Below are 22,519 nucleotides of genomic sequence, written 5' to 3'. Positions count from 1 at the left end.
ATTTGGACAGAACCAAGTAAAAACTATACACTCCCCCTCCATTTCTTTTTAGGAGGTTGAACTTGACGTAGGAATCACATGAAATTTTGCTCCTTGTTAAATAATATCATATTTTACAGTAGCATACCCAAGTATCCGCCATCAAGTTTCTAGACACAGACCATAGTCAATGGAAAGGATAAAAATAACCATAAAATTCATAGTTCATCAAAACAAGCATGCAAGAGACATTTCATTTAGAAGTCCATATAACAAGTTCGCTCTATGTGATGACTTGTTTCATTGGACTGTTTAATCACGTGATGACAGTCGAACAGTCGCCAGCCATCAAATGCGTATTAATAATTGTACGCGTACGTGACCTTCGGAGAAAAGTTGCTGAAGCAGAAGGGACACCATTCGGGAAACAGTTATACTAATTTTAAAAGATGGACAATTTCACAAAAACATCCGCCAATGTGGAAATCATTCTTCCTTTATACATCCTGATTTGCAAAAAAAGTTTTGATTATCTTAAGTATTTTCTGCATCTGTGGCCCCATACCTTGGCGTCACATTTCATCATGCAGATGAGCATCATTTCAAATTTTGATATAGTCTTAGGTACTATTAAAGAGACGCAGGTTCTTATGCAAAAACGTAACCTCATTTCTGCGAAAATGATTTATTTTACATGTATAATATACCATTTAGATAACTGTCTACTTCTGTTAAAAGTGTCTACTTCACTAAATAGTGCTAACCTGTTACATCATAATTTTGAAAAAAAAATGTACAATTTCTTTTTTTAAATACCTTTTGGAGATAACATATTATTTAATGATTTAAAGTACATGTATCATTTTAGTCTTTTCACATCTTAAATCAGATTTAATTTATAAAATATTGTAATTATTGAAAACTTTTTAAATGATCAATGTACTATAATTGTACAACATCAAGTCTTTTTGTATTGAGTTAGCTTATGATAAATAAATTAAAAAAAAACTATAATTAGCTCGTTGTCCTAATGCATCACCCTTTTTCTCTTTGCTGTTACATGATGTCTCCATAGATGGTCTCCTTCCTTTCATACAAAAACCTCTTGGACTTCATCACATTAGAACCAAACTTTATTCTATACCTCTCACTCTACTACACTCCCTTTACAAAACAAGTCTTGACACTCCTGTTTCTGACCCCACCTCATTATTATACAGACTTGTTGCCATCATTTTGGATATTGGTTTCCACAGACTCTTTCAACCATTTTGTGTGAAAAGTCAAGATGAAGAAAAACGATCATTTCTTCCACTACCGTTTGTCAACAAAGGTATAGATGCAATTAATTTGGCTAACATATTCCATCACAAAAACCTTACCAACAAAATTCCCCCATATTTCAAAGACAAATCCATACCAATTATTTCACATTCCTATACTTCACCCATCGCATCCAAAATTTTCAGTTATAAAAGGCTATTGCAGAACCTCGAGATTGAGGACTTCAAGGCTAAACCACCAGACTGTTCTTGCAAAACCTTTCCATTCAAATATGGTCCTTCTGGTCACGTGGTTACGGGAGATTTAACCATTATCGAAAACGAATCTCTGCGTAATATCCTTTCTAAAGGTCCCAAGTACCGTAAACCACGCTCCATAAATTGGAATTATAACTTTAAAGTTCTGATGGATGCCGTCGAGGACTATGCATGAAAATGGATAAAACGAGAACAAGAAGACATTGATTCTTTGTCAGAGTGGTTAAAGGCCGTGAGGTCTTTAATTTTGAAACGAATGAAAGTTTAAAGTAGGTCAATGAGTGCCAAGGCTACATCAGTTTTCAAAGACCCTGATGTAGCAAAAACATTGTCTACTATACATGACAAATATGTTGTCGTACCAGCAGACAAAGCCCAAAACAACACCTAGATACAAATATATAGTTCTTGGTAGAAATTCCTCATATTTTGTGAGAAATAATTCAAAATCATCTTCCAAATATACAGAGGAAGATGTTTACAAAATGCTGGAATTTTTAATGGACAACATATTTGTCCAGTGTGGTGGACGTGTTTTTCAACAAACGGTCGGCATTCCAATGGGAACAATTTGTGCTCCTTTACTTGCTGACCTATTCCTTCACTCTTATGAGGCTGACTTTATAGCTGATCTGATCAGAAAGAAAGAATATCGTTTGGCTAGATCCTGCAATCTCAGTTTCCGCTATATAGATGACGTATTATCTTTAAACAATCCTAATTTCGGGGATTTGATACATCGCATCTACCCAAAAGAACTTGAGATAAAGGATACTACAGACACTGTGAAGTCAGCCTCATATCTTGACCTACACTTAGAAATCGATGGTAAAGGAAAACTATTGACCAAACTTTACGAAAAACGTGATGACTTTTCATTCAGAATTGTCAACTTTCCATTCATCTGTGGCAACATCCCTTCGTCTCCTGCGTATGGAGTGTTCATATCACAACTCATACGTTATGTCAGAGCTTGCCGAAACTACGCATACTATTTGTATCGCTCTAGAACTCGAACAAATAGGCTTCTGGAACAGGGTTATGTTGCTACAAGATTGAAGTCATCACTACAGAAGTTTTATGGTCGTTATCATGAAAGTTTTATGGTCGTTATCATGAACTCATGGATCGTTATGGTGTATCCATCAGCACCATGAAAACTGATTTATTCAACGGGTCATGGTTTTCCTTCCCTCGTTTGTCTACCCCGGACTTGACTTTTTATGAGCAACTCGGCGGGTGTTTCTAGAAAAGCAGAGGACGCTTACCCTACCGGTGCACCTGGTCCATGCTCCCAGTTTTTAGTGGAGTCCGAGTTGCTCATTTACTTTTGTTACTTTTTATGTATGATTTTAGTTACTTTATGTTCTTTGTTGTGTATGTCTGTTTTCCATGTCTGGTCTTTGTCCCTGGATTACATTCTTTTGATTACCGCTATAACCTTGATTACTCCTTAATACATAAACACAACAATGAACAACGCCCGTATTGAAACACATTAGTTCTTTTCTAAGTTTAGATAGGGAAAATTTTATTTTAAAAAAAAGTTTTCAGTTTATTTTTATTTTGAATATTTCACAGCATTGCAATTAATTAGAATGGGACTTGCTAATTCTCTGATTTAGTCAGCGAGCAAGTATATGGAGCCCAAAAGTTCTGAAAAATACTAGTTTGAATTCCTTTTAAGTCTTTCCAGATTGTTCCTTATCGGGATTCAGTCTTTAACTAGTAGAGGGGATATAACCCAGCCTTTAGATATTAGGATAGTCCTACTATTGGTTTGGGTGCTTTGTTGTTGCTCTGGCCTGATTGTATGATTTTATAATTCTCATTAATGATAGTTAGCCAGCAAAAATGCAAATTTACATGATTTGACAGGATTCAACAGTGGTTAACCACGCTTTAAAATTGAGGTTCTCCAAGTCATATAAGTTATGTAACTTTGGGCCTAATTTTAAAGCTTTTTAGACATGCATAAAATATATGGTTCAATCTTACGATTAGCAGAAAAAATGCTATGCAGTGAAATTGGTGAAACAAAAAACAAAACAAACAAAAACAAACAAAAAAACAAAACAAGCAAAAACAAAAACAAAAGACTTCCAACAACAACAACACAGAGTCTCACAAAACCATGCCGTGTTTAGTGGAAGAGAGGTCTCAAAGCAGTATACGTGTGCAGTAGTAGTTTCGCTCTAAATCGTTCTAAAGCAATAACGTTTGCAACGATATAGTTCCGTTTTGAAGTCGCAGTAGTGTAGTTTAGCCACAAAGCAATACCAGCGTATGCATATGAAGTTTTACTCTGAACCCAGATAATGCATGCAGTCGTAGTTTCGTCATTAAGCCACTGTTATCAAACTCAAGCTAGCGAACAATAAGCCAGCGATTAATTAAAAAAAGCGTGGGAAACTCCAATATCTAATAGAACATAACAAACCTACAACAGACTTTGCCATTTTATTTCATATTATTTATATATCATTGGATAATTCCGTAATAAAATTTTTGACACTATTGTGTTTATGCATGTACTGCTAATGCATTTCAAATTGCTTTATTTAAAATAAATTTGAAAACTTTTGAAATAAATTTTGAATGCCTTCATAGACGTAAGATATTAGTTTACTGATATGATTAATTAACTAATTTTGGACCCTGGTTTAGGGCCCGATCTGTAAATATCTGGATCTGACATTTATAACTCTATCAACTCTAATTGTATAACTCTTCTAGGGGTCATAAAAAATTTCCTTCGGCAATGTTTTTACAGAACATTCAGGGTTGGTTAGTCACCATACCGGTTAGTTCACCACTAAATATCCAGGGTGTGCATAGGAACCGTTCTTAGAAACATTGAATTATATTTTGGGAAAAAAAAACTCATGAGGGGGGCCTCTCTTCAAGGGGTCATAAAAAGTTCCTGCGGCAAAGATTTTACAGACCATTCGAGGTTGGTTAGTCACCATACCGGTTAGTTCACCACTAAATTTCCTGAGTGTGCATATGAACTGTTCTCAAAATCATGGAATTTAAATTTGGCAAAAAACGTCATGTAGAGTGTCCTCTACATGACTTTTTTTGCCAAATTCAAATTCCATGTTTGGGAGAACGGTTCATGTGCACATCCTGAAAATTTGGTGGTGAACTATTATGCCATGTGAGGTTATGTAGTCTCACTAACGGTTAGTTCACCTCTAAATTTCTAGGGTCCATATATAAACAGTTTTGAAGAAGTCTCATTTAAAATTTGGCAGTTTATGTTACTCAGGGAGCTCCTTTTGAAGTAGTTATAAATTATTTTGTGGACAATTAAGAGCTGAGTTTTCAATATTTTTGGTCAGTTAACCGGCCAATTACTAGGATGTGCATATAGATTGTTCCCCCAAAATCAGAACCCCCCTCCAACACACACCTTATTTTTCTCATTCTAGACGTGAATTAACTATTTATAGAAATGCTATTTGAGGAGTAAAATTCTTCAGCGACGGGTAATTATTTGTTTTTATTTCGTTTATTTTTTCTATTTTTTTTTTCTGTTTATATGTTTTTGTTTGTGTGTTTTGACGAAAGAGGGGGTGGAATTTATTTTTGTATCTATATATTTTGTATTTATATAGAAGTGGAATTGCTTATTTATGAGATTATTCTTTCTTCGTGTAACTAATTTGTGTTATAAAATTAAAGTTATCGGAGTTATCAACCTCAGATCTACAAATGAGGGCCCTAATCCAGTGTCCAAAATAAATTATATCAGTATGAAAACTACTTTCTAATGCCTATCTAGGAAAAGCTAAATAACGACTGAATTCAATTTTTCAATCTGTTTTTATATGGAAAATAAAACATTTAAAAAATAGCAATTAGTAGACTCGACATTCTGTCGCCTTTAGATCCAGTCAATATTAAGCCTAGAAATAGCATTCAAAATTTTATTTTAAAAGTTTTTTAATCTCAATTTCAATAAAGCAATTTGAAATGTATTTGAAGTACGTGTATAAAATAGTATTGTAAAAAATTTCATTACGAAATTATCCAAATGATACATGTGAATGACACAGTCCGTTGTGGGTTTGTTATGTTTTATGTTTTTTTTTTTCGCGCTTTCTTATTGTTCCCCGCTTTAGTGTTCGCTAGCTTGATCTAGCTTATTGTTTGCTGGCTTACTGATCGCTAGCTTGAGCTTTGTGCCACTGTTACGTGTACAGAGTTAGTTTTCCAGCCTTACCACTCGGGACTCGTAAAAGCAGTTATATGCAAGATATACCGACATGGGGATCTGGAAGATTGATTTATTATGTATATATCTAAATGTGCATCATCAAATCTGTGTGTCTGAAAAGTTGAAAAAAGTTGACGTGGGTAATCTTTTTCCCATTTATCTTGGCTAGGTACATGTATCATGACTGCTCGGTTTATCAACTATCCTTCAAACAAAATTTTGTGCCTTACAGATGAAAACTTAAACAAGAAATCTCTGAGCTATGGTTCATTAGTGATATCCCGCCCAACTACGATATAAAGGAAATAAACAGGAAGTTGTTGAATTTTTCCGGAAATTGTTTGTTTGTTTGTTGGGGTTTAACGTCCGAGCAGCAATATTTCAGCTATATTCAGACAATGAACATGAAATGGATGATAAAATGAACATAAAATGAAAAAAAAAAGGATGGGTCACAAGGATAATAGGGTCGACAAATTTTGATTGCCACTTGAAAAAGGGGGGTGGGTAAGGTCGGGCAATTTAGCCGCCTGTGGCGGAGCGCAAAGGCTCCTACTCCTACCCCAGCAGGGTTCTTTAACGTGCGAGGAACGTGGCATCTTTCCCAACACGGTGCACCACTATGGTTTGTGGTCAGGTTTTCCGTATTGTAGCCTGACAACCCCAGCATGTAACACGCCAGGGGTACCCCATTCCACCACCTGGGGCACACATCCCAGTTGCTCTGTGGGCAGAGCGCCTAGCCCCCGGCTAGGTTTCTGAGCACTATTTAGTCGCCTTTTACGACAAGCTTAGCGCTGCTGCAGGCCTATTCTTTTAACACCCGGACCTGCACGGGGCTAGATCTCACCATATGGCATACATTTTTATAACGTATGATTTAAAAATTCAAGCTGAGAAAAGAATATAACGAAAAAATGTAATTTATGCTCTTAAAATCTCAGAATACGCAAGGTGGAGTATCACGAAACTTTGTACACATATGCGGTACAACCAGGAGTTACGTATAAGAATATATATTTACCAATATGTTGTCCATTGCCATGGAAATCGACTTTACCACCAAACAAATTAAATTCTCCAATTAGGATGACATTTTGTTTTAAGGGTAAAAATGACATGGCGAGTGAAAATTTTGTTGGCAGTTTGGATTCTTTTTGGAATCTCAGATAAGGAGCGTTTTGGGAGCCCTTCATGATTCCCTAGATCTTGATTATCTCTTGTAATTTAAAAATTGGGCGGTACATCATATCGTATTGGCTGGAAAACTTAGAATTTCTCTTTTTTTTAAGAAAATAAAATGAATGAAAATGAAATCTTCACTCCAGGTGTGTCGAGGTCGACAAAAATTTGGTTTATTTATTAATTTAATTTTGTTTATCGTGGTAAATTCGGTGTGACAATCCAAGTTGATGTGATGCAGTATATCAGGATGACACTTACTTGAAGCAATACAAGTAAAATTTTGTACGAATTTTACAGACATTTTTGTACAAAAACGTTATCAGTTGATGCATATAAGTAAAACGTGTGATCTTGGTACTGAGGAAATATTTTGAAATTTGTTCACGATCATATTCACGATCTACAATTTTCTTCGCCTCCCCCTTCACGACCATAAAAGTGTTATTATTTCGTCTAATGCATTGTAATGGACATTTAGAACATGCAATCTGAAAAGACAGGGTCAAGAATGAATATTGTACTGATAACCAAAATAATACTTTTCCTTTTTCATTTAGAAAGAAATTACGTGAACCGGTACAAAATGTATATATCAAAGAAACTCTGGTATTTTACTTCATCAATGAGACCAAACCTTGCAACGCAGCTTATTTATACACTTATTAGCAAGTCCCAAGCGCGGAACCAGATCTCTTTAGGTGGGGCGGTTTCAGACTCATTAAGGCTCTGCCACTATATGGCTGACGCCCTTTAGTAATAACCACCTAGGTGGTCTCAGGATATCGTGTTCGCCTCGATTGCGGGAGGTCGTTGGTTCGAACCTCTGCCGAGTCGCAATGATTTTAAAATTGGTAGCACCAAGAACACAGTATACGGAGATCGAGTGACGACTGGTTGGCTCAGAGTCAGAATAATGTGTGCGAGTGAGGAGACATGCCTACCAGTCTTGTGAGCTAATAATAATGCCCTAAGGCGTTAAACTATAATCAGTCAATCAATCCCTATAGTAATTACTACGTCCGTTCGTTTGTAACAAATCGTGACCAGGCTGTTACCTTTTTGTCGTTTAGTGTAAGCTTGATATAAAACAACTTTTTTCCTCACAAATAATAAAAATAATTATATCCCCGCTTCCCGTATTTCTCACTCCCCGTCCGCTGCCTTTTCGACCACCGTCTTCCATCCCTTGGAACACCATTCTTCACCCTTTCAACCACCGATTCCCCCCCATCCCCGTCCACCCTCCCCTCCCTGTCAGGTCTGTATCTTTACTTGACTTTTTTTGAGCAAGTCGGCGGTTGTTTCCAGAAAAGCAGAGGACGCTTACCCTACCGGTGCACCTGGTCCATGCTTCCAGTTTTTAATGGAGTCGGAGTTGCTCATTTGCTTTTGTTACTTTATATGTATGATTTTAGTTACTGTATGTTCTTTGTTGTGTATGTCTGTTTTCCATGTCTGGTCTTTGTCCCTGGATTACATTCTTTTGATTACCGCTATAACCTTGGTTCCCTTGATTACTCTTTTAAAATAATTCGAATCTTAGTTCCCTTGATTACTCTTACATGAGTGCATGTGTGTGTTTCATATCCTGATATTCAATTTCAGAACTGTACAAGTTTCATGTTTTTCAATCAAACATTAAAGTAAATCATTGAACACCTGTCTAAACCAGTCCATCCATATAATTTTGTTTTAGACCTTGGTAAACCGAACACCTGTCTAAACCAATCCCTCCATATAAGTTTGTTTTAGACCTCGGTAAAACGAACACCTGTCTAAACCAGTCCCTCCATATAAGTTTGTTTTATACCTCGGTAAACCGAACGCCTGTTTAAACCAATCCCTCCATATAAGTTTGTTTTAGACCTCGGTAAACTGAACACCTGTCTAAACCAGGCCCCCATATAAGTTTGTTTTAAACCACGGTAAACCGAACACCTGTCTAAACCAGTCCTTCCATATAAGTTTGTTTTAGACCACGGTAAAACAAACACCTCTCTTAACCAGTCTTTTCATATCAGTATATTTTAGACCTTGGTAAACCGAACACCTGTCTAAACCAGTCTGTCCATATCAGTTTATTTTGAACCTTGGTAAACCGAACCCTGTTTGAATCAGTCCTTCCATAAAAGTTCATTTTGAAATCTGGTAAACCGAACACCTGTTAAAACCAGTCCCTCCATACAAGTTTATATTAGACTTTGTTAAATCGAATACCTGTCTAATTCAGTCCCTCCATATAAGTTTATTTTGAACCTTGGTAAACCGAACCCTGTTTAAATCAGTCCTTCCATATAAGTTTATTTTGAACATGGGTAAACCGAACACCTTTCTTAACCAGTCCCTTCATATAAATTTATTTTGAAATCTGGTTAACCGAACACCTGTTTAAACCAGTCCCTCCATATAAGTTCATTTTAAACCATGGTAAACCGAACCCTTTCTAAATCTGTCTCTCCATATAAGTTTGTTTTCGACCTCGATAAACCGAACACCTGTCTCATCCAGTCCCTCCATATCTATTTATTTGAACCTTGGTAAACCGAACCATGTCTAAATCAGTCTCTCCAATAATTTTATTTTAAATCTTGCTAAACCGAACACTTGTCTAGACCAGATTTTAAAACTATAAATAAAAACATAATAGAAACATAATTTTTAAAAAAAACCTTTTGTTTACATAATATCATTTTATTCTGTTTCAGTTCAATGAGTTGAATGGAACCCAGTAAAATCTTGAAATAACACTTTAAAAAACTCTAACACTCTAACAACCCCTTTTTTCCACAAATCTGGAAAAAAAAAGTTGACATTTTCTAATTCAGTTCCAGGAGTTAAAAAAATCAAAACAAAACAAGACCCCACAACAGGAAGTTAAAAACTAAAAATGTAAAAATAAATCAGGGAACAAAACTTACAAATATAAAAACATCCACTGTCTGTAACATTCTAGAAAATTTGAAAAACAATTTTTTTCCTCAGATCATAAATATAATATTTTCTGATTCAGAATGAAAAGTTTAATAAAACAAGACCCCACAAGTGATATTTAATTTTTCAAATAAAAGGTCATAAAAAATAAATCATGTGTAGATTATTGACATGAAGAATGAATATCAATGTTTAATGTAACTCCTTAACAGTTGTTTAATTGGTTCATTCCGTGCTGCATCTAAAGGTGTGTCACCCTCCCTGGATCTCTGTGTGGGGTCAGCATTATTCTGTAACAACAATCTCACAATGTCAATATGACCCAACAGACATGCACCATACAGTGGAGTGTGTCCATCAAAATTACTATTACACTGTGACACATCAACATTTCTCTCTAGACACATTCTCACGATATCAATATGACCATGGCGACATGCCTCACACAAAATATTTTGAATGTTTACACCATTTGTTATTAACAGTTCTACAATATTTACATGACCACTCTCACAACAATAGTACAAAGGTGAATATCCATGCCTATCTGTTTTGTTTACATTAAATTTTATAGAAATGAGATATTTAACTAATTCATAAAAACCAATCTTTGAGGCTTCAATCATTGGTGTACTAGTGTAATCATAACCAACACCATATCTATTTTTATCTATAAGACCTTTACCATCCAACTGGAGGAATAATTGTTTACATGAATCTGTGTGTTCCTTTATATATCCCATCACTTTGTCTTTATATCTTTTTTCTTTCAACTGTTGATTATAAAAGAAAGACTTCCCAACTTGTTCTTTGAGATCTCTGAATATTCTGTCAAAGTAAACAAGCTCAGTATCATTAGATAAATACAGGAAGGAATCATCTTGTTCTAGATTTTGACCTGACAAAAGTCTGAATCTTTCTCAGTTTCTGCTATGAATGATGAAGGTGAATATTCAATGAAAAGTTCTTCAAGTTTTTGACCACAAGTTACAGCAATCATATCATACAATTTATCATGGGCTATACTGTAGACTGATCCTGTTTTCTTGATATATGTTCCATCAAGTTTATTGAAGGTGTCAACAAGTTGTTTTCTTTCCAATTCTATTTTTAGATTGATTCTAAAATTAGTGACTATTTCTGTTACTTTCACTTCAACATTTTGTGGTGTTGTTCTTGGATTCATCTAATTCATTTGGAAACAATACACATAATACCAAGGCACAGAACTCAAAATGTTTATTTTTTATCATGTCTTTGATATCATTCTTTATACTATCAACAGGAGATGAGAAAAGTTCAGTCAACTGCTTTACTCGTTTTCCCTTAGACATTTTACACAGCAAGGGAAAAAAGGAACACTTGTCCATCATTTTATCCATTTCCCACCAAACATATTCTGGTAGAGTTGTGTACTTGCTGATCATATTATGTCTTTCTTTAGGCAGTAAGCAATAATTCTTGGATTGTAAGTCGACTGATTGTTTGTTGAACATCTTCAATGACTCGAATTTTTCATCCTTTGATATTTGCAAACGACAAGAAATAAGAATTATCATTCGTCCATAAGTTCCCCCTTTTTTATTTGATTTTGCATCTTTTCGGTTTTTATTTTCAGAAAGAAATAATTGCTCAATTTTGTCAGCCTGTTCTTTCCATGTTTGTAAGTCTTGTTCATTAATAAAATTCTTCCCACAAAAATCATCTATGACAAAAACTTGATTCTTTTTTAAATCTCTGTATTGTACAATATCAGCTGGAGAGGATACCATTGGGATAACATCATATTTCTCCTTTGATTGTAATTCTAGTGCAATATGATGTATAATTGAGGATTTTCCTGATCCAGAACTTCCAGTAACAAGAACCACACCATTTTCTTGAACCAATCTGGTCACCTGTTCTGTTGCCCTGGTAACAGTAAATGTTACTTCATCTTCCTGCCATTGTTCAATGTAACTCTGATATTTTTCTATAATAAAAAAATTATGTTTAATTATTTGTGTATCAAAAAAATTAAAATGTTTAGCAGAATGACACAATTTAATTTGAAATCTGAATAGTAAGGACAAGTATGGCAAGCCAAAGTGGACAAAAATAAGTGTTTTCTAATATTAAAAAAAAAAAAATTCATAGTACAAATTCATTTTTTTAAATATAACAAATTGATTTCTAATATTACAAAACCCTTTTTTATTATTAAAAAAATCGTTATTTGATATTAAAAATTTAATTGAATTTCTAGTATTAAAAAATGACTTTTTAATATTAGAAATTGATTTTGTAATATTAGAAAATGAATTTTTAATATTACAAAATTAATTTCTGATATTAAAAAATATTTTCTATTATTACAAAAATAATTTTGTAATATTAAAAAATTATTTTCTAATATTACAAAATATTGATTTTTGTCCACTTTGGCTTGCCATAGACAAGGATGGATATTCTATATGCTGCATCCATGGCAGAAAGTATGTTCCCTGTTCATATTGTCTTTATATAGTCTTCGTTCCTGTTATCTCAGTATTTGTATCTGTTCATATTGTCTCAGTATTGTCTCCATTTCTGTTGTCTTTGTATTGTCTCTGTCCCTGTTTTGTCAGAATTGGCTCTGTTCCAGTTGTCTCAGTATTGTCTCTGTTTCTATTGTCTCAGTATTGTCTCTGTTCCTATTGTCTCAGTATTGTCTCCATTTCTGTTTCTGTTGTCTTTGTATTGTCTCTGTCCCAGTTGTGTCAGTATTGTCTCTGTTCCAGTTATCTCAGTATTGTCTCTGTTCCTGTTGTCTCAGTATTTGTCACAGTTCATATTTTCTCTGTACCTATTGTCTCCGTATTGTCTCTGTTTCTGTTGTCTTTGTATTGTCTCTGTTCCAGTTGCCTAAGTATTGTCTCTGTTTCTGTTGTCTCAGTTCCTGTTGTCTTTGTATAGTCTCTGTCCCTGTTGTCTCAGTATTGTCTCTGTTCCTATTGTCTCAATTTGTCTCTGTTCCTGTTGTCTCAGTATTGCCTATGTTCCTTTTGTCAAAGTATTGTCTCTGACTTGGTTGTTTCAGTATCATCTCTGTCCATGCTGTCTCAGTATTCTCTCTGTCCCTATTGAACCAGTATTGGCTGTCCCTGTTGTCTTTGTGTTGTGCCTGTCCCTGTTGTGTCAGTATTGTCTCTGTTCCAGTTGTCTCAGTATTGTCTGTTCCTGTTGTCTCAGTATTGTCTCTGTTCCTTTTGTCAAAGTATTGTCTCTGTCTTGGTTGTGTCAGTATCATCTCTGTCCATGCTGTCTCAGTATTGCCTCTGTCCCTATTGAACCAGTGTTGGCTGTCCTTGTTGTCTCAGCATTGTCTCTGCATTTTCTCTGTTTCTATTGGCTTAGTGCTGTCTCTGTTGCTGCTGTCTTAGAAATGTCTTTTTCACTTTGGTCTCAGTATTTTCTTTATTACTGTTCTCAGTATTGCCTCAGTTTATGTTGTTTTTGTATTGTCTCTATCCTGTTTGTTTCAGTATTTTTTTCTGTCCTTGTTGTCTCATTTAAGCTTCTATCCCTGTTGTTTCAGTATTGCCTCTGTTCATGTCTTTGCATTGTCTCTTTTCTGTTGTAAGAATAATGCTTCTGTCCATATTTTCTCAGTAGAGCCTCTGTCCCTGTTGTCTCAGTAATACTTCTGTTCTGTTTGCCTCAGTATTGTTTCTGTCCCTGTTGCCTCAGTTTTGTCTGCCCCTGTAGTTTCAATATTGTCTTTGTTTCTGTTGTTTCAATAATATCTGTTCATGTTGTCTCAGTATTGTCCCTTTCCCAGTTGTGGTAGTTTTGACTGTCCCTGTTGTCTCATTGTTGTCAATGTTCCAGTTGTCTTTTTTACTCTGGTCTCAGTATCATCTCTTATTCTGTTGTCTCAGTATTGTTTCTGTTCTTGTGTTAGTATTGAATCTGATTCTGTAGTCTCAACATTGACTCTTTTTCTGTTGTCTAAATACTGTCTCTGTCCCTGTTGTCTCAGTATTGTCTCTAAATCTGTTGTCTAAGTATTGTCTCTGTCCCTGTTGTCTCAGTATTGTCTCTGTAACTGTCGTCTCTATCTGATGTGTCATAAATGGTAAATTATATAGAAAACAAATTCCTGTTGTAAAAGTGAAACAGGCCTTTTAAAGTTAAAACAAAAATTACTGATTTATTCAACTTCGTCCTCTTACTGGTTACACCTGCCTCATATAACTATGATAATAGTTGTTTGTTTAAACCTTCGATTTTCTGATACTTAAATTGATTCATTCAGTCCTATATATTTCTCCTACCTTTCATATGGCCCTGTGCAGGTCCGGGTGTCAAAAGAATAGACCTGCAGCAGCGCTAAGCTTGTCGTAAAAGACGACTAAATAGTGCTCAGAAACCTAGCCGGGGGCTAGGGCGCTCTGCCCACAGAGCAATTGGGATGTGTGCCCAAGGTGGTGGAATGGGGTACCCCTGGCGTGTTACATGCTGGGGTTGTCAGGCTATAATACGGAAAACCTGACCGCAAACCATAGTGGTGCACCGTGTGGGAAAGATGCCACATTCCTCGCACGTTAAAGAACCCTACTGTGGTATTCTCCCGGAGTAGGAACCAAGGGGCTCCGCCACAGGAGGCTAAATTGCCCGATCCTACCCACCTCTCCCTATTTCCAGTGGCAATCAAAATTTGTCGACCCCATTGCCCTTGTGTCCCATCCCTTTTTCATTTCATCATTATTTCATGTTCATTTTGTCATCAATTTCATGTTCATCGTCTGAATATAGCTGAAATATTGCTGCTCGGATGTTAAACCCCAACAAACAAACAAACCTTTCATATGCCTAGGAACACTACTGTCTAGTTCATCTGAAAGAAAAAAAATAAAAGTTTCTAGTATATGGACAAGAACAGTGTGTACGGTCACTTGCAAAAATCAGGAAGTAATTTTAAGATTGAGACATTTAGAATCTAGTAACCACAGAAATGCAAAACTGGGATATCTCCAACACCCAATGATAAAGTTTCAAGTTCTTTGACAAGACTCAGGTGAGACGAAGAAGTTTCAAATCCAACCAAAGAGTGTCTGTGATTCCTAGTTTTATTTTCTTGTGGTTCTTGAGATTTACTGCTATGAAAACAATATCAAAAGCACCTTAAACAGAATTCTATAAGGAACAATTCAAAAGGACAAATTATCAAAAGTAAGCAATATATTACATTCTACACCAATTTGAAATAAATATTCTACTATATTACACTTTTCGGTTCAGATTGGTAGAGGCCAGTGACCCAGTTTATAAAGTAGTCTGGATTGCTCCCCTTGTTTCTATGTAGTTTTGGTTACTTCATGTTCTTTGTTTGTGTCTCTATTTTCATAGTTTAGTCTGACATTATGTTCTTTCTTCTTGATTACTGTTTCTATCAAAATTTCATGACAGTTTTTTATTTACAACTTATGGTTGGCAGCATCACACCATAATAAGACCACCACATTTGTTTGTCTGGTCATATAAAATTACATAGAGAATATATACACCATGATATAATTTGTAATGTGAGCAAATCATGACAGTCTTACCTATCTGCTTTTTTAGTCCGCTAATACATGCTGCATTCTCTTGATCTTTCTGAAAAATTTAAGAGATTTTATAAATGAAAAAAAGTAATATCATTTATTTATCAGATTAAATCAATAGAGATACATATACATGTATGTAATCTAACCTTATGATTAATTATTAGCCAAGTGATTCATGTGTGTGTGTAAATTACCTCCCCTAGTTTGATACAGAGTTTTATTAAAAGAATAATAAGTTTATAAAAAAAGATATAAGATACATGTAGGGTAAACAGAAACGGAAATCAGTAATAATAAAAGAATATGACTGCAAATTGACTTTAAACATAAATTCTGATAATATTCACACATCTCTGTGGCAATCTAACACTCTATTGAGTTTCATAACAATCCTGCAAGTCATTCAGGAGTAATTGCAGACAATGTATCTGACCAAAGATTTGCTTCAAAACACCTAAGTTGAACAGCCCTCATTTCTACAATTTCTTGCCCAAACACAAATTACAGACAATATACACATTTCAATATACATGTAGTAATTAAACACGCCATCAAGTTTCACAACAATGGGCAAGTCATTGAGGAGGAGTGGCGGACAACGCATCCAACCCAAGATTTGAATAATAACGCCTTAAATTTCTACAACTTTTCCCTTAACATAAATTCCTGACAATATGCACATCCCAATATGGTAATTTTACACAACATCAGGTTTCATAACAATCCTGCAAGTCATTGAGGGTATGTTGATGACAAAGCATCACACCGAGTTTGGCTGAAAAAAATCCATCAACCAACATTTCTATAATTTTTGCCCAACTCAAATTCTGATAGTATGCACATCTCCATGTGGTTATATTACATCCCACAAAGTTTCATAACAGTGTTGCAGGCTTCTTAGAAAATAGCTGTGGACAGACAGACAGACAGGATGAAATATACCCAATTTGACCCCAAACATCGTTTGCAGCTTGCAGCAGGTATAAAGATCCTATTCAACGGTTAGATCAACTTACTGGGTGAGTACTCAGCTTTTTATGTTTGATGAATAATATGACCATAAAATATCATGTGAGAATTGATTCCCCCACATTACAGTTGTTTACATCTGTTCTTGAGAATGAGTTCCTTGTATTGGTTAAAAAAATTTGTGAATGTTATTTTTGAGCTTGTGATATTTGTCAAAATACTTAATGTAGTAATTTCTCAGTTATTTAAAAAAAATACTTTTGTAGAAATCCAAAGCATAGTTACAAATATGAGTAAAATAGTATTGCCAAAGCGAATAGAAATATTGTCTAGCAGAAATTCTTGTGCTGTAAGCATATCTATAGAAGTCCCCCTGCTGTGATATTTTAACCCAAACTGGTGTGATAAATTAACCCCCTGCTGCAATGCTCTATCCCTCCTGCTACAATAAATTAGAACCCTTGTTATATTTTCACCCTCTGCTGCAATATTTTAACCCCCTGCTGCGATAAATTAACCACAATTATGATATTTAACCCCCCTGCTGCGATATTTTAACCCCCCCCCATAATGATATTTTTACCTCCTGCTGTGATATATAAACATCCTCTAGGGGGTTAAAATATCATAAGGGGGTTATGATGAAATAACCCCCGGGGTCAATATTTCATACGATATATTGACCCCAGGGTTAAGATCATTTTATATTTTAACCCTGGGGGTCAATATTTCGTGTGGTCAAAATATCATATGATACCAGCAATGTTAATAAAATTAAAACCTTTATTAAAATATTTATTTTTTAGAAAGGACTGTTTGTGATTTTCTGGACAATCAATTTATTATAATAACAGGAAGATATTCTAATTTGAACAATTTTATATTTTGTGCTGCTGAACAAAAGATTATCACATTCCTCTAGAGTGTAATCTAGTGACTGGTATTGAACATTTCTCTTGTGTGTAATCTAGTGACTGGTATTGAACATTCCTCTAGAGTGTAATCTAGTGACTGGTATTGAACATTTCTCTTGTGTGTAATCTAGTGACTGGTATTGAACATAATTTGGTTAACAGTTGATGACGGCCATTGTTTTTAGAAATAATAATCAGATTATCATATTGTTATTATGATGTTTCAATTTATTACGATTAAATCTGCGTTTGTGATACCTGTTGTAAGGCCTTGTTATGTTATACAGGAAATAGATGTGTGTGAGAAATCTGGAAAAAGGAGAAACAGTACAAGTCAGGATGTAAATACAATACACTAAATATAAAAGTAATCTCTCCAATGTTGCTGTGCATGGAACTCCCAAGATTTGAACGGGTTGGTCAGAATTCTCATTTTTTTAGGGGGGTAAGGGGCAAGTTAAGTACACTGATACATTACTTTGGCTCATTTTCAATTTACACATGACTACCTTCAAAATAATCCTTGTGCATTCACATATTTTTTGTTCTGAATCAGTCATTTGAATGTAATTCTTCTGTTTGTTTTTTTTTCAAAGTAAACTCCATTTCAGAAATTAGAAAGTGTTGTGTTAACAAGGTAAATGGATCAACAAATGAACAAAGCATTTCACTTGCATTGTTTGTTGTAAAGGGATTATATAAAGTAACCTTTAAGTAACATCTCCTGAATATTCTTCTATCAAAATTTCTCTTGATTGTTTCCATTAGAATTCTTACTTGTTCAAGTTGCTGTACTCTGCTAGAAATATTCAACATTTTCTGTTTCTGTAACTTTAGAAGTTATTTCTGCCAGGACTACAGCAGTAGTTCCTTCTATGAACTTCTTACCTAAAGTAGAAGCCAAAATAATTCTAAGAAAGGCACAGCTTAACAAAACTTCAGAGGTTGTATAATAAACAGTTGAGGAGAGTATAGTTTGATATGGCTTTGACTTTATAATGCAATCAGATATTTGGTACAGAATACAAATTTGACCAGCATTGAAGTGGTCCCTTTTTTTGCCATTATTCCTAAAACTTGCCAGTCAATCTTTTATTGGTGAATGGCCCCTGTGGAAGAATTTCATGTAGATCTCTTGGTAAAATTCATACTCAAGTAATTGTCCAGACACCAAAATGTCTTAAGATGAAGAACAACAATGTCACATACAAAGCTTTGACGAGCCAAGCTCGACACAACTGCAGTTCTGCTGTTCTCTGTTTATTTCAGGCAAGATTTTGACATACTAAACATAGGGAATCCCATTTTATAATGGACACAACAACTCATTTGGACACAATATCTTAAAATTCAATTAAGGTATATAAGGTTTGGTTCAGGGTGCATTCATGCATCACTTCGTACCTCATTATCTCATAAAACAGCAACTATAGTTTTCAAGATATTGGCTTTAAACTGTAAAAAGACATTTTTAATCTTTCAAGGGCAATAACTCTTACAAGCAGTCATTTGACAAATTTGTTCCCTGAAGACTTTTGTAGGCCTTATAATAAGGATCATTTCAGCAATTGAAAGAATTTGACTACACCAAACGGTTTTGGAGATATATGCGAAAAACTGCTGTCTAACCCCTATGTTTTATTTTTAGTAACAGCAGCCATGTCTTTAGGTGAATCAAAAATCTAAACACAGCTTTTGTCTCAAGGAATGTTCATACCAAGTTTGGTTCTAACTGGTCAAGTTGTGTCAGAGGAGAAGAGGTTTGAAAGGAATAACATTAAAATTAGCAAAAAATGTCAAAAAATGGGCAATAACTCCAACAAGGCTTACTGGATTAATTTTAAAAAGTGGCCTTAGACATATCATGGGCACCTAAATCGGGAGTGTCCAGCTATTTAACAGTAAAAACCACTATTTACGATCATTAAATGCAAAACAATCCCATGTATGGCCTAACATTTAAACAACAGCATAGCGAGAATATCACGACAAATAAATATGTATTAATAATTTTCAATTGTCATTTAAATAGGAAAATCAAAGTACTCATGTACTGAATCAATTTTCATTTACTCTGTAAGTTGCCTTAAAATAGCAAGAACAGAGACCGACTTCTTGGTTATCAAAATATTTAAACAGTTATTGGACAGTAATTTTGTAAAATCACTTTCTTCCGATATTGTTGTTCCAACTTACACAATGGAGGCACATTATTCACACTTATACAAAATACTCATACTTTTGTAGAGACTTAATAGTACGAAATAAGAGTTTACAATCTGAGTTTAATTTTGACCACCTTTACAATGCATAATTCTAGGTTAAGTGTGTTTTAGTACTTCATAGAGGGGTGGCCATTTGACCTGGAAGTGACGATTGAGACCTTTTGCTTTGCAATACTTTATAATTATCTCCCTTTGAATTTATCTATTTTCATGAAAATCACAAGTTCATTTTGTTCTCAACTGATTGTATTGATGGAATTGACAGGAAAAAATAGTTTATTACAACACAGTTACTGCAGAATTCATCGTTCTTATAAGAATCAGAGCTGTTTTGCAAATTTAATAATTGTCAAAAACCTCGCCTTTTAGAACATATACAAGAAATAGATCGAGCCGGCTAGAACACAATAAGCCATTAGCCGTGAAACAAAGATCATTTCTCATGAACATGATAGTTGTCAAGAGAGAATTGGTGGGAAAGACCTTTCAATTGTTCTGTAACAATTGACCATTTAATTTATTTCAACATTTATTGAAGTTAGCAAAACAAACAGGTATACTCATTGTAACTCAGGAATATTAGCAATGCAACTGCCAAATATCAGCCTGACTTATAAGCGGGACAAGACTAAGTTCCAGAAATTTGAGACTGAAAGGGGGTCCAATTTTTGGAGGGATCAACTTATACTTGAGTATATAAGGGCAAATTTTTATTACACATATTCTGAAATGTGTTGATTTTCTCTCAATACCAAGCCACGCGCTGGCATGTTGAATAATTGAAATTTATATCCTTTCTGCCAGTACACATGTATGAAACTATGATTTGATTCAACGTCGGTTTTTTCATAATACCCATATGAAGAAGGCTTTATCTCTGCACAAGGATTTTTTCAGATGTGGACTGACATCTGCACTTTGAATGGATTAATCATCATATAAGTTTGTCTGATTTCCAAAGGTGAGTGACTCAGGTCTTATTGCCTGGCTCATCAACATCAACCTCACCACCTTTTCTGTTGTCCTAAGTCAAAAACCATCAGTCATCAAAGTCAGACATTGTCAAGTTTAAATTCTGAAAGTGTCAATACTTTGTAGATCTTTGGAAGTCAGCGTTCATGACGTAATTAATGAAATTATGTAATCATGTTTATGTACTTGACTTTTTATGAGCAACTCGGCGGATGTTTCTAGAAAAAGCAAAGGACGCTTACCCTGCAGGTGCACCTGGTCCATGATTCCAGTTTATGTTGGAGTCCGAGTTGCTCATTTGCTTTTGTTACCTTGTATGTATGATTTTAGTTACTTTATGTTCTTTGTTGTGCATGTCTGTTTTCCATGTCTGGTCTTTGTCCCTGGATTACATTCTTTTGATTACCGCTATAACCTTGGTTCCCTTGATTACTCTATTATATATTTAAACAGTCATACGTGCATTTCACTACACCTTAATGCATTGATAGCAAGGAAAGAAAGAGATTTAAAGATACAAGTTCCTTTTCATTTAAAAAGGATATATATATCTGCTTGGCAACGAGCTGGTGATGGACACATATGTCTGCTTGTCAGTAAGAGGATTATTAAGTTAGAAGGCGACTAATTTCATTAATTTTCTCAGGGGCAATTACTGAAAACTAATAAGTAATTATTGATTTTTACAGGAAAATTTTGAAATTTTTATTATATTTTAGTGTTTTGTGGACACACCCTACCTCAGTATTTCCATCATAACTTTGTCATAATAAGTTTGTTAATTCTATAAGCCAGCTCATAAATGTATAGAAATTTGTCTAAAATTCATTATACTGACACCTGAGAAACTTTTGTCTAAGCAAAACACTTTATCGGGATACATACTGTATTATTAAAGCGTCAGAAATAGTAAAAATGTAGGCTAGATAATAGTTTAAAAGACATCTAGAAAAGCTACTTCAAGTTGGATCTTGATAAAACCCTGCAATTTACACTGAACCGGGAACAGTTCTGTGGGATATCAGTAGTATTTTAAGTAGCATGAATAATATAATAAGTAGGAAGTAAACTGATGAAACTTTTGTAAGAGTTCACCCATTTTTAAAAATAGAGTAGCAGTCAATAGATGAACTAGTAACCTTCCATTTTTGCTGGTTGATGGCTTCTATTGACATTCCTGGTTCTTCCAATTATTTTACAAATATTTGGAATTCCCTTTGCCGTCTCCCACTTATTACTGATGAAAAATTCCTAACAAAAGGTGGCAAAATGATAAAAGGCACAAATTTCAAATTTGTTAAAAAGGGAACCAGATACTTTTGCTTCAGACTTCGCTTGCACTTAAGCCAAGGTCATTGCCTTCCTAATATAATTAACTTCTGTAACTAAAATCCTGAATAATTTCTATCTCCCCAGTATGCTTAAGTCAAATATAAATCTCATGTTTTAAGTTGACCCAGTATTTAGACCGGGAGCCATATTTACTTTTGTACATTATATAGACTTTGTAAGGAGTGACCAGTCCCAGTATCTAGTATTAGCTGTAACATCAAATCCCTGAAGGCCCATCAGGCTGATGCATCATAAATTGAAAGTTACACCAACCTGTTTAATTTAAACCAACGAAACAAATAGACACGTTCGTCACATTCGTTTCTATAACAAGTCTACTGTACAGTGCACATAAATCAACATGCTTAGCTTAAATGGTAAATGACGAAAAGCCCAGTCATGCTGGGGAGTTATTAGCAACCGCTTTAGGTCATATGGATAAGTGCAGATTACCGTCCGTTCTTTGAATGTCGACTTTGACACCGACTTTCAGCTTTCCCATTTCATCCATGACTGTTACCAGTTGAACAAATATCTGACAAATTTATCAGTTTTTCATTTAAATGTTTGTTTGTTTGTTTGTTGGGGTTTAACGTCCGAGCAGCAATATTTCAGCTATATTCAGACGATGAACATGAAATTGATGATAAAATGAACATGAAATGATGATGAAATGAAA

General features: G+C 34.8%; 2 protein-coding genes across 2 annotated transcripts; both read right to left on the bottom strand.

Moving 5' to 3' along the window:
• Positions 1-9,597: 9,597 nt before the first annotated feature.
• Positions 9,598-10,601, bottom strand: LOC148597658 (uncharacterized). The gene has a single exon (XM_088562335.1). The coding sequence runs from the start codon at positions 10,599-10,601 to the stop codon at positions 10,044-10,046; it is 558 nt and encodes a 185-aa protein (XP_088418461.1). The 3' UTR covers positions 9,598-10,043.
• Positions 10,602-11,012: 411 nt separating this feature from the next.
• On the bottom strand, positions 11,013-18,127 carry LOC148597657 (uncharacterized). Its single transcript, XM_088562334.1, has 4 exons — positions 18,089-18,127; positions 15,429-15,477; positions 14,681-14,716; positions 11,013-11,830 (listed from the first exon to the last, which is right to left on the bottom strand). The coding sequence occupies exons 1-4, from the start codon at positions 18,125-18,127 to the stop codon at positions 11,013-11,015; spliced, it is 942 nt and encodes a 313-aa protein (XP_088418460.1).
• Between the last annotated feature and the right edge of the window lie 4,392 nt (positions 18,128-22,519).

This window comes from Perna viridis, chromosome 14 (assembly GCF_037379345.1).
Source record: "Perna viridis isolate PV_CMFRI_1.1 ecotype Kerala chromosome 14, ASM3737934v1, whole genome shotgun sequence".
NCBI lineage: Eukaryota > Metazoa > Mollusca > Bivalvia > Mytilida > Mytilidae > Perna > Perna viridis.
Note: the sequence above shows the minus strand (reverse complement) of the source record. Positions and strands in the feature narration are given on the sequence as shown.